The sequence below is a fragment of the Salvelinus alpinus genome, chromosome 3 (genome assembly GCF_045679555.1).
Source record: "Salvelinus alpinus chromosome 3, SLU_Salpinus.1, whole genome shotgun sequence".
Lineage (NCBI taxonomy): Eukaryota > Metazoa > Chordata > Actinopteri > Salmoniformes > Salmonidae > Salvelinus > Salvelinus alpinus.
Genome location: NC_092088.1, coordinates 56,639,729 through 56,652,484, shown reverse-complemented (window position 1 = coordinate 56,652,484; position 12,756 = coordinate 56,639,729). Strand labels below are relative to the sequence as shown.

At 39.9% G+C, this 12,756-nt stretch overlaps 1 protein-coding gene across 1 annotated transcript in view; it reads right to left on the bottom strand.

The window, feature by feature from the left end:
- Nucleotides 1–9,327: 9,327 nt before the first annotated feature.
- The window catches only part of LOC139570981 (GDNF family receptor alpha-1-like), a 92,220-nt gene continuing 88,791 nt past the window's right edge, over nucleotides 9,328–12,756 (bottom strand). The window contains exon 9 of the mRNA XM_071393391.1: nucleotides 9,328–11,940. Coding sequence (XP_071249492.1) covers nucleotides 11,785–11,940 — 156 coding nt within the window. The 3' untranslated portion in view covers nucleotides 9,328–11,784. The remainder of the gene's footprint in view (nucleotides 11,941–12,756) is intronic.

Sequence of the window (12,756 nt, the reverse complement as noted above, 5' to 3'; positions counted from 1 at the left end):
ACAAACAAGCAAGATTTCTGGCTCTCACAGACCTGTAACTTCTTCTTTAAGAGGCTCCTCTGTCCTCCACTCGTTACCTGTATTAATGGCACCTGTTTGAACTTGTTATCAGTATAAAAGACACCTGTCCACAACCTCAAACAGTCACACTCCAAACTCCACTATGGCCAAGACCAAAGAGCTGTCAAAAGACACCAGAAACAAAATTGTATACCTGCACCAGGCTGGGAAGACTGAATCTGCAATAGGTAAGCAGCTTGGTTTGAAGAAATCAACTGTGGGAGCATTTATTAGGAAATGGAAGACATACAAGACCACTGATAATCTCCCTCGATCTGGGGCTCCACGCAAGATCTCACCCCGTGGGGTCAAAATGATCACAAGAACGGTGAGCAAAAATCCCAGAACCACACGGGGGGACCTAGTGAATGACCTGCAGAGAGCTGGGACCAAAGTAACAAAGCCTACCATCAGTAACACACTACGCCGCCAGGGACTCAAATCCTGCAGTGCCAGATGTGTCCCCCTGCTTAAGCCAGTACATGTCCAGACCAATGTGATTTTGTGATTTTCTGGATTTTTTTTTTCTCATTTTGTCTGTCATAGTTGAAGTGTACCTATGATGAAAATTACAGGCCTCTCTCATCTTTTTAAGTGGGAGAACTTGCAAAATTGGTGGCTGACTAAATACTTTTTTGCCCCACTGTATATATATAAACCTGTTTTCGCTTTGTCATTATGGGGTATTGTGTGTAGATTGCTGACAATTTGTATTTATTTAATACATTTTAGAATAAGGCTGGTGTAACGACTCTCGTCGTTGGTTGAAGGAGAGGAGGACCAAATCGCAGCGTGGTATGTATCCATATTTATTTGAATACTTTTTTTAAGACGAACAAAACAATAAACAAAACGAAACCCAACGACGCTACAGTCCTGAACTTGAGAATATATAAAACACAAATAACGCACGAACAGGAACAATCACCCACAAACAAACAGTGAGAACAGCCTACCTTAATATGGTTACCAATCAGAGACAACGTAAAACACTTGCCTCTGATTGAGAACCATATCAGGCCAATTAGACAACCCTAAACCAATGAAACACATAACATAGAATATACCCACCCAGCTCACGTCCTGACCAACTAAACAAAGACTAAACAAAGGAAATAAGGTCAGGAACGTGACAGCTGGAACTTAACTGTGGAAAAAGTCAAGGGGTCTGAATACTTTCCGAAGTCACTGTATACAGCGTTTACCGTGAATACAGTCCCCGCTAACACGGGAACATTTCCTTTAATTTTACATCACGCCGTGATGTTGAACTTTCGCAATACAGATTGAATAGAGCCCTTATATTTCTTCAAGCATTTTCATTGAATCTTTAATGTTTGTATACTTGAATAATTAGAGAATTGTGAAGACATTTTGATAGGGAATGGGGAGTGTAGATCTTTAAAGATTTCCCCTAGGTTCAAACTTAACAGTCCACCATCCAATGATACATGAAAGGGCTGCATACTGTCGATACTCATGCTGTCTTCGCCATTAGTAAAGAGAGACAAGTGGTGCACTTTCCTGCCATTTTAAATACAACTGGTTTTCTCAAGATAAAAGACTGTCTGTGTTGGAGTTAACTCCATGCTAACAACTCAATCAATAGAAGCAGACTGCAGAGTCTCCTGTCCCACTCTTACAGTAAAAGGCCAAAGAGACCTAGGCTGGGATTCAATCTGATTGCGCGTTGTACAGAGCTTGACATTTAACGGTCATTTCTGATTAATAGGACATGTACTAATCAAAAGGGGACCATCTGGCTCTCCCAGAAGTTTGGTTGGTACATTAAATCGGTGAATTCAGATAATTAAAAAGGTGTGATGGGTCTGCACTCAAAAATATGTAATATAAAGCTTTCTTATATTTTTTTAGATGTTATTATTCTTTTCACTGCATCAGGGATAGTGTACATCTGATTTGACCAATATGTTTGATAAATCCTGATCGCTATGTTCATCATTCTATTTCACTTCATGTATCAGTCTGGCATTCCTCCTTGCATTTTGAGCCTACCTCTGTATTGAGGGGCCTTCTTCAAAACTAACTTGTCAACATTTGAATCACCTTCAACCAATCAGATGGCACAGTATTTGTCTACATTGCTTTTTGTCATAAGCCGGAGAGGAAGAGGTGAAGCGAGAGGTTTTACCGCACAAAATCTGTCCATGAAAATAAGCCCACAAAGTGAGGAATTTATGTATGGACGTCAAAATGTAATTGCTAATTTACTACCTGGGGCTTATTTGATCTAATTGATGTTTCGTAATGGTTGAGTTGTTACGAATGCACTAATATGTGGACACGTGGTATTTTGGCAACTTCTATATCGGAGCCTGTTGTCATAGAGATAGATAGAGGACTTATCATGGATATAAGTTTTGGCATGGACATTGCCATTGATGGCTTCCACCTTTTTAAAGTAGTCAACTGGGTGGGGATTCCTATGAGTTGGGAGCAATCAGCCAATGAAGAAGAAGAGAATTGACTACTTTAAAATGGAGATGCCCATGATGAGCCCTCTATCTATCTCTCTGTCCTGTTGTTCAGACACGTATCTGCCATCTCATTGGCTAGAATGGTCCCTTTGAGGACATGTATTTCCATTGTTAGAGCGGTCACTTGAATATCTTGTCAATATAATAGACAATATTTGCTAAAACTTACTCTCTGTTTCACAGAGGGCACTGATTGGACCAGCCATTTTTTTGTCTATTCCAGCAGCCCATTTATTGAGAAAGTCACACGCGCATATCCATTTCTACTGTGAATATGCTGTAGCTTTGACATACAGTATGCCACCCTTAGCGACCATTATGTTTGAAGTGTGTCTGCAACTGTAGCATCTCCTAGTGTACTCGCTCATTCACACCATTTCATTCCTCCCATCACATTCTCCCTCTTAATGGACCCTGACCAGCTGGCCACACTCACCTCAGGGTCAGGGTCAACCGACCCGCATTCACATGATTGATGCCACTTCCAGGCCTCAATCTTTATGGTATTATGTTCCAATTGCGTTGGGTTATTTCCACTTCTTATGGTATGACTGAGCAGGGCCGGCCGTGTTACAAAGCACATAGTTGCCCCCTGGACCCTCACACCCACAGCTCCGAAGCTTGAGAAGAATGGTTCTTCTATCATCCAACCCTGACCACTGTCAATAGTGCTCTTCACCACAACAAAAGGAGGCCTTCTCCTCACATCGGACCAAGAACAAAGAGAAAGGGTAAAAAGTAACCATAGTGACAGAAATTAGTATCTGATGAGATAGGAAAGATGGCAAGAGTGATGGGAAAGTATGGTTCTTTGGCCTGTGTGGGAGGGAGACTTCTATGTCACAACTTTCCTGGTACAAGACTCTGCCAGTGAGTAGTGTCACTGGTTCATGCCATCGGAACGGGTTTAATCTGAATCAATTAGTTATACATTTTCTCATACGACCTACCATGCATTAATGTGGAATTACAAGTTCATTTGTGACCCACGATCATTTAGATTAGTATATCTTTACAATATCATAATTTGAAGAGGCATACAGTATGATTCTAAACTAGCCTCACAATTACATAGGGATTATAAAACAGTGGAATAATTATAGTTTAAACATTTATTAGTATTCATAAACCATTTGTCCATATGACAAACTGCCCGTGGGGGTTTTCAGTGAGCTAGAGTGCCTTCAGAAAGTATTTATACCCATTGACTTATTCCACATTTTGTTGTGTTACAGCCTGATTAAATTGGATTAAATTGTTTTTTTCTCTCACCCATCACGCAATACCCCATAATGACAAAGTGAAAACATGTTTTCAGAAATGTTTGCAAGTGTATTGAACATTAAATACATAAATATCTAATTTACATAAGTATTCACACTGCTGTGTCAATGTTAAAATCACCTTCGGCAGCGATTACAACTGTGAGTCTTTCTGGGTACGTCTCTAAGAGCTTTGCAATTGTAAAATATTTACAGATTATTCTTTTTTAAATTCTTCAAGCTCTGTCAAGTTGATTGTTGATCATTTCTAGACAGCCATTTTCAAGTCTTGCCATAGATTTTCAAGACGATTTAAGTCAAAACTGTTACTAGGCTACTCGGGAACATTCAATGTCATCTTGGTGAGCAACTCCAGTGTGCATTTGGCCTTGTGTGTTAGGTTATTGTTCTGCTGAAAGATGAACTTGTCTTGCAGTGTCTTTTGGAAAGCAGACTGAACCAGCTTTTCCTATGGGATTTGCTTATGTTTAGTTCTATTCCGTTTCTTTTTTATCAACAAAACAAACTTCTTAGTCCTTGAGATGACAAGCTTACCCATAACATGATGCAGCCACAACCATGCTTGAAAATATAAAGTGGGACTCAGTGATGTGTTGTGTTGGATTTGCCCCAAACATAACGATTTGTATTCAGGACATATAGTTCATTTCTTTGACACATTTTGGGGTTTTACTTTAGTCCCTTATTGCAAACAGGATGCATATGTTGGAATATTTGTATTATGTACAGGCTTCCTTCTTTTCACTCTGTCATTTAGGTTAGTATTGTGGATTAACTACAATGTTGTTGATCCATCCTCTGTTTTCAATCACAGCCATTAAACGTTGTAACTGTTTTAATATCACCGTTGGCCTCATGGTGAAATTCCTGAGTGGTTTCCTTCCTCTCTTTGGAGTGATTGGGTGTATTGATGCACCATCCAAAGTGTAATGAATAACTTCATCATGCTCAAAGGATATTCTGCATAATTTTTTTTTTTACCCATCTACCAATAGGTGCCCTTCTTTGCAAAGCATTGGAACACCTCTGTGGTCTTTGTGGTTGAATCTGTGTTTGAAATTCACTGCACACCAAGTGAGTCCATGCAACTTATTATGTGACTTGTTAAGCAATTTTTTACTCCTGAACTTATTTGGGCTTGCCATAACAAAGAGGTTGAATACTTACTGACTCAAGAAATTTCAGCTTTTAATTTTTTGTTATTCATTTGTGAAAAATGTCTAAAAACATAATTACACTTTGACATTATGAGATATTGTGTGTAGGCCAGTGACAAAAAAAATCAAAATGTAATCAATTTTAAATTCAGGCTGTAACACAACTAAATGTGGAAAAGGTCAAGGGGTGTGAATGTATGTGGACACCCATTCAAGTTAGTGGATTCGTCTATTTCAGCCACACCCATTGCTGACGGGTGTATAAAATCGAGCACATATCCGTTCGCAGTAGAATGGCCTTACTGAAGATCTCAGTGACTTTCAAAGTGGCATCTTCATAGGATGACATGTTTCCAACAAGTCAGTTCATCAATTTTCTTCCATGCTAGAGCTGTCCCGGTCAAATGTAAGTGCTGTTATTGTGAAGCGGAAACGTCTAGTAGCAACAACGGCTCGGCCGTGAAGTGGTAGGCCACACAAGCTCACAGAATAAGGAACTCACAGAACTCACAGGACCGCTGAGTGCTGAATCACGTGTCGCGAAAATATAATTTGTCCTCGGTTGCAACACTCACTATCGAGTTCCAAACTGCCTCTGGAAGGAACGTCAGCACAATAATTGTTTGTTGGGAGCTTCATGAAATGGGTTTCCATGGCCGAGGAGCTGCACACAAGCCTAAGATCACCATGCACAATGCCAAGCGTCGGCTGGAATGGTGTAAAGCTTGCCACCATTGGACTCTAGAGCAGTGGAAACGCGTTCTCTGGCGTAATGAATCACGCTTCACCATCTGGCAGTCCGACGGACGAATCTGGGTTTGGCAGATGCCAGGAGAACGCAACCTGCCGCAATGCATATTGCCAACTGTAAAGTTTTGTAGAGAAGGAATAATGGTCTGGGGCTGTTTTTCATGGTTCGTGCTAGACCCCTTAGTTCCAGTGAAGGCCAATCTTAACGCTACAGCATACAATGACATTCTAGAGGATTCTGTGCATCTAACTTTGTGGCAACAGTTTGGGGAAGGCCTCTTCCTGTTTCAGCATGACCATGCCCCCGTGCAAAAAGCGATGTCCATACAGAAATGGTTTGTTGAGATCGGTGTGGAAGAACTTGACTGGCCTGCACAGAGCCCTGACCTCAACCCCATCAAACACCTTTGGGATGAATTGGAACGCCGACTGCGAGCCAGGCCCAATCGCCCAACATCAGTGCTCTTGTGGCTAAATGGAAGCAAGACACCGCAGTAATGTTCCAACATCTAGTGGAAAGCCTTCCCAAAAGAGTGGAGGCTGTTATAGCAGCAAAGGCGGGACCATCTCCATATGAATGCACATGATTTTGGAATGAGATGTTCGATGAGCAGGTTTCCACCTGCTTTTGGTCATGTAGTGTACTTTCTGAAGGCACTGTAGAGCAACCCCAATGTGACATGTTTATTAATAGATGTGAACTAATGCCTGTGGAAAGTGACTTGAAATGCTTACATCTTTTCAGTTTTTACATCCTATTAAGTAGCTTCAGAAATTACTTGCAGACTGTACATTTGTGGATATAAACAATCATCTGACGACGATGCTTAAGATCTGTTTCCCCCTTACTTTTTCACAGACTAACTATAATACCAGCACTTTTTTAGATTAGACATGTTCTATGCAAGGCCAGCTTCAGAGTGGTTGGGTTAAATGCGGAAGACACGTTTCAGTTGAATGCATTCAGTTGTACAACTGACTAGGTATTCCCCTTTCCCTTTATACAACATTTGTTTCAATAGGACTTCTTTGAGAAGCCAGCTCATCTAGTTCACCAAGCTCCTCCTTAGACCAGTCTTATACAATATTATTTTGTTAGACTATCTTAGCCTTGATTATTGCCTGAATTTCTTTTCCCAAGTACTTCAGTTTATAGTCCACTGTTTTCTCGAAGTGCAGTTAACGGTCATCTCCATAACCAAGGTTCCTTTAGGTCAATAATATGTATTGAAGCCTCCTCAAGGTTAGGTCAATTAACCTAACGTAGCGGGCGTAAAAGAAACGCCTGAAACTAGATCCTTACATACTGGTCTTGACGTGAAGACAAAAACTGTCAGGGGAGGTTCTCTTCTGCACTGTTCAACCAATCCAGTAAATGTGGAGGAGGGGTTAAGATGGAGTGTCACATTATTAACATCCAAAAGCAGAAGTTACGTCACCGGCTCTGTTTCCATTTCGGCAGAGGCTAGTGTCAATAGACTAGATTTTAGAACTTCTTAATAAGCACATCTCCAATGTGAAATTCAGTTTTACTCTCGCTATCAAAAATGTTATTCCCTACATTTAGGGGAACTAATGTTCAATATCTTTCTTTTACTGTTCCCCTTTTTGCTGGAGGGCTTTAATTTCAAGGTTGTGCATTGCATTTGTTTGACATTAATAAAACATTTTCTGTTTGTCTGAAAGGGCATTATCCTCCTTTAGCCCATGCCATTTCCATCTATTCTCTTTTACAGGATATGATTGGAAATATTGTGCGTGATGGGAGCCCTAGTTACATAACATTGGTGTTATTCTTTGGAACACATTCCATTCAACCTCAGCTGATACATATTATTCTCAGAAATCCAGAATTAAAATCTTGCAAAATCGCTTCAGATGCTCGATCAATGTTACGTGCGTCTGTCCACTAGAGATTAGGGTATGTTGTTTTGCCTTCTGTAAGAGGACTGGATGAATATAAAAGCCACATATCAACCAAGGACTTTAACTTAATTGTAAGAGCTGATTCTCGCTACCAAACCAGCATGAACATCTTCAGTGCATCCTTTCAACATCACTCAGACAGTCCCATTTCAATGTGTTTCTCACAGCTGCTGCTGCGTTCTGTCAAAGTCTGTATAACATGTTCTAACATATTGTCTCAGATTCATTATTTCTGTCCATGATCAAAATGTCTGCAAGAAACATACTTACATGAAGTACCAGCTGGTATACTGTTGAAACAACCACACCAGTGACATTTTGAGTTGATTTCAGAAAAAACTATGTAACAACATGTGATGTAATAATTGTGAGGCGTTCCCTAATCTGTGGGATTTGAAAGGTCAACCCCGTTGGCTGTCTTTCTACCCCATTCCAGCGAAACAACCCCCTCCTAGTATGATGTCCAGAGAAAGGCCATACAGCCATTACATACTATTTCCTGCTCCATTGTGGAAAAGTGCATGCATGAAATTGACCCTCCCTTCTCAGTATTGTACTTTTTGTGCATTGAAGCTTATCTGTTTTTGCAATTCATGTTTTGTTCCTGGAGTATTTCAAGTGGGATGGATTTGAATGTGTCCAGAGGTGTTCTGAGAATGTTCCCCAATCTAGGCCCAGGGCCAGGGAACAGTCAAACATTTTCAGAACTTTCTTATGTTTCTTATGAACTTTTTTATATCGCCCTCTCTAACTTTAAGCATCAGCTGTCAGAGCAGCTTACTGATCACTGTACCTGTACACAGCCCATCTGTAAATAGCACACCCAACTACCCCATCCCCATATTGTTATTTAGCCTCTTGCTCTTTTGCACCCCAGTATCTCTATCTGCACATCTATCACTCCAGTCGTAATGCTAAATTGTAATTATTTTGCCTTTACGGCCTATTTATTGCCTTACCTCCCTAATCTTCTACATTTGCACACACTGTACATAGATTTTTCTATTGTGTTATTGACTACATTTGTTTATGTGTAACTCTGTGTTGTTTGTTTTTATCTTGGCCAGGTCGCAGTTGTAAATGAGAACTTGTTCTCAACTGGCCTACCTGGTTAAGTAAAGGTGAAATAAAAAAATACATGTTTGATTCGTGACACGAAGAGAATGTTTTCCTTTGACATTGTCAGACATTTTCCCCAATGTCCTGGGAACATGTTTATCTGACATGGTAAAGCCAAGGCTGATGTCCTCATCTGGAACCGCTCTTCATCTCAGCATGTCATAGATAAACTATTATGTGTCAACACGGTCAATCTTTTCAGCACAGCTCCAGATTCCACAGCTCACACAGTTCATTCTCAGGTACCAGACAATGGCTACACATGTCTATTTATGCAGACAGGTTCACCTTACTTGAATCAGGACTCTCTATGGCTGCGTTGACCAAGCACATAAGATCTTTTTCAGAGCTGATGTGATTGGTCAAAAGACCAATTAGTGGAAATAAATACCTGAATTGGTCTCTCTCTCTCTCTCTCTCTCTCTCTCTCTCTCTCTCTCTCTCTCTCTCTCTCTCTCTCTCATACAGCCAGCAAAACAGGGTGATAACAGGCCACAGAACAACCCCCTAAGGAATAAAAAAACAACCTCACTGTTGGATGAGTCAACATTTTAATTATCATTTTATACAATAGATTGTACATTTTCACAGGCTATAAGTAACGTGGATAGCTGAGGGATTGTTTGTTTCCAATCGGTATAAACATTGCAGTTCGTTTTCTTTTAGTTAAACAACCAATGTGATGCAGATGAATACAAATACTCTTGGGGTATTTTATGTCTTCACCTGCCACTCACATTCATCCTCTGTCTCTGTGAAATATCAGCAATCCAACTGCAGATACCAATGTGTTAAACCACCCAGCTGCCTCGGATCCCATAGATCAAATGATAGTCTATATCCTTTATTGCATTTCCTATCAACCATGCGATATTATGAACTTTAACCTCTGTGTACGGTCCTATATGCTCCTTACTTGTGCGGGATGTAGCAGTTTAATAAATTAAGGCCAAAATAGTCAAAGATAGAAAAATAACAGGGTATTTGCCAAAAAACAATATATTTAGGCAACAGCATAAATGTAACTGTGGTAGAATATTTGTTTGCTTAGGAAATACAATAGGAGAGCTACATTGATATCTTCATTTACATTAGTTCCTTCATATGTTTGTGGGCAAGTACGTAGCTTGTTGTAAAACAAAAATGATATTGTTTAATTTGATGTATTTTACAGGGAATCTGAATCTGCTAAAATTGGTTGAATATTTGTTTGCTCAGGAAAAACAATAGGAGAGCTACATTGATATCTTCATTTACATTAGTTCCTTTATACGTATTGTGGCAAATATGTTGCTTGCTGTAAAACAAAAATGCTATTGTTTAATTTGATGTATTTTATAGGGAATCTGAATCTGATCAAATTGCTCACAATGCTCCTGAACAGAAGATTATAATCAGACATTTCTAGTCCAATTACTGTTTCAATCAAGTACATACATATATAATTTTAATGCCCAGTAAATAACATGTAATATATATTATGTTTTGAAAAGCCACACAAACCCAAGCAGCATGTCATAAATGCTTTAAAATGTCCAAAGGCTAAATTAATTTGCTGCACATGCCACATGTAAGTGTGAGGTGACTGTGTGTTGGGTGGTTTACATGAGCAAATTATTACTTCAAATGTATATTTTTATTTGCACATTTCATTTGAGAGTTAAATATGATTATGTTACAAGGTTGATACTTTCTCAGCGATTCTCAGGAGACATACAAAATGCTACAATATACATACAAGAGTCACATGTTCTGCGTTAGCTGGACTCAGATGCCAATCGTTATTTATAAGCCTTCGCTCCAATAAGATTGACAGTTTTATTGGGAAGGCAATATGACAACACATTGAGCAGATGTATGCTAGTCTATTGAATGATTGTGTGTAATTACAGTGTACACAATAAAGCTTTGATCATGAGAATCAATCTCTCGTGGGCTGATACAATTCTTAAAGTCATCATCTGTACGGCTGTTGCCAAGAGCTCCACAGCTCTTTACGATGCTTACAGAGCAGTTCGAGTCCAGCGCTCACATACTCATTTAGGTAGGAATGTGTCTACCAGAAACCCTACATACATTCCTCCCTTTCATCCAGTATAGAGAAAATATGTCAAACTACTTTGAAAGACCAAAACAATGTTCAATTCCACTCAAATAGCTCCATGTACATTTTAGCGAGCCTTTACATGTGGGTGTGAGTGTGTACTGTATGTGTGTGCTGGTCTTTGCGCGTGTGCTTTTTGCATGCGTGTATGAGCCTGAGCTACAATGTCAACGTGAGCTCTTAATATGTGTGTTTTGCTGCAGCAGGCTGAGTTGGTGACACAAACGTGGCACCCAACAGAATACAGGGTTCTGTAGCCATTTTATTGTAAATCAAAGGTTCTAAAGCCAAGATTTTGTGGTCTAGCCATCTATACTGTCTGAGCTCTGTGCCAACATAGCTCCATCCACATCTTCAAATTCCTTCTTCTCAAATGTGAAAGGATGGCAGACACCATATCAAAACACACACGCACGCCACAGAAGAGATATATTGAAAAAGCTGCCTACCTCATGTAAACCATTGCGATCAAAGTGATGGAGAATTTTTGCCTCAGCCTCAACACACAAACTCACTTGGATAAAAGCGCCTGCTTAATGACAATACCATTATTAATACATTAGATCCCATGTGAAGGACTCGTACCAGGAACAGCCCAAAAGCCACCAGCCATTGTGTATTTGAATGTAGCAATGCATTCTCATGATCGCACAGTGACCGACATAGAAGCTTTTCCCTTCATAAAACAAAAACGAGAGAAAACAGAGCAAAACTGAGTTACACTGAGATCACTTTAGCACACTTCAACGTAATGCTTCTTCAAACTAGAATTAAAAAAGGAAACAGAAAGAAGGGAAAGAAAAATACAACAGGTGTACTGGGAACAGAGAATATAATTTCTTCTTTATACAAATTGAGTCTGTCCATGTTTTTGAAATGCAGCATGGCTACAAGACTGCTGCGGGGTAGAGCGCTGCCAGGGTGCAGTGTAGCAGCACGGCCAGCAGGAGCAACAGTGAGTATAGGTGTGCCTGAGATGACGGCAGCCCGGCTGAATTCCTGGAGATGGAGTTGGATATACCGGGGTCGTCGATCTGTGGGTCCTGTGGAGGGAGGGACAGAGAATTAAAACAACTTGACAAATCATAACGATCAGTTGTTCCCTGGTTGCATCAAAAAACTGCATTTAAAGTGTCCACATTCATGATCTCTTGGGGCTACACGCAAAACATTATATCAAATACACATTTTCAATTAGAGAAAGCTGACATAATCCAAACCAAATTAGAAAGTCTTAATAACACCACAAATGTGTGATTAAATTGGCAGACTAGACTGGAAAGTAAAAAAATAAAAATAAATGTTTTAAGAACTAAAATGCCAGGGTGGCTCTGTCATATCCATGTGTTGCTTTGGAGGTGAGATGAGAAGCTCTTTGATGCACTAATGAATTGCTGAGCTGAAAAGGGGCCATGTCTTCTCAGGCTGTTTGAACCCGCCACTGCCTCCTTAAATGTCACTCCATGGAATAATGCAGCTTTATTATGTACAATGACATTTACTGAACTTTGAAGAGCACTAGATAAGCAATGCTCACATTTCAGCCCAGAGGACTACAAAGACCATGGGCATGTGTGCAGAAGGGTTCGCCTTGACTTCTTTATGTGGGTCTGTGTCATGAGGTTAGGGTCCAAGTAGTAATTACCTTAATCTTTCGTCTTAATTGAAAATCTACACTACTGTTCATATATAGTTTTACATAGATCACGACTGATTAGGTAGGACCTGCTCACATTTTCTGGATAGGTCATATGGTCAGGAAACCCTCCTGGTCTTAGTCATGATGAATTGTTAGTTGATAGTTATGGCTTAAAGTTAGATTCATATTTCATTCTCAAACAAGGTTCATTAGGATAATC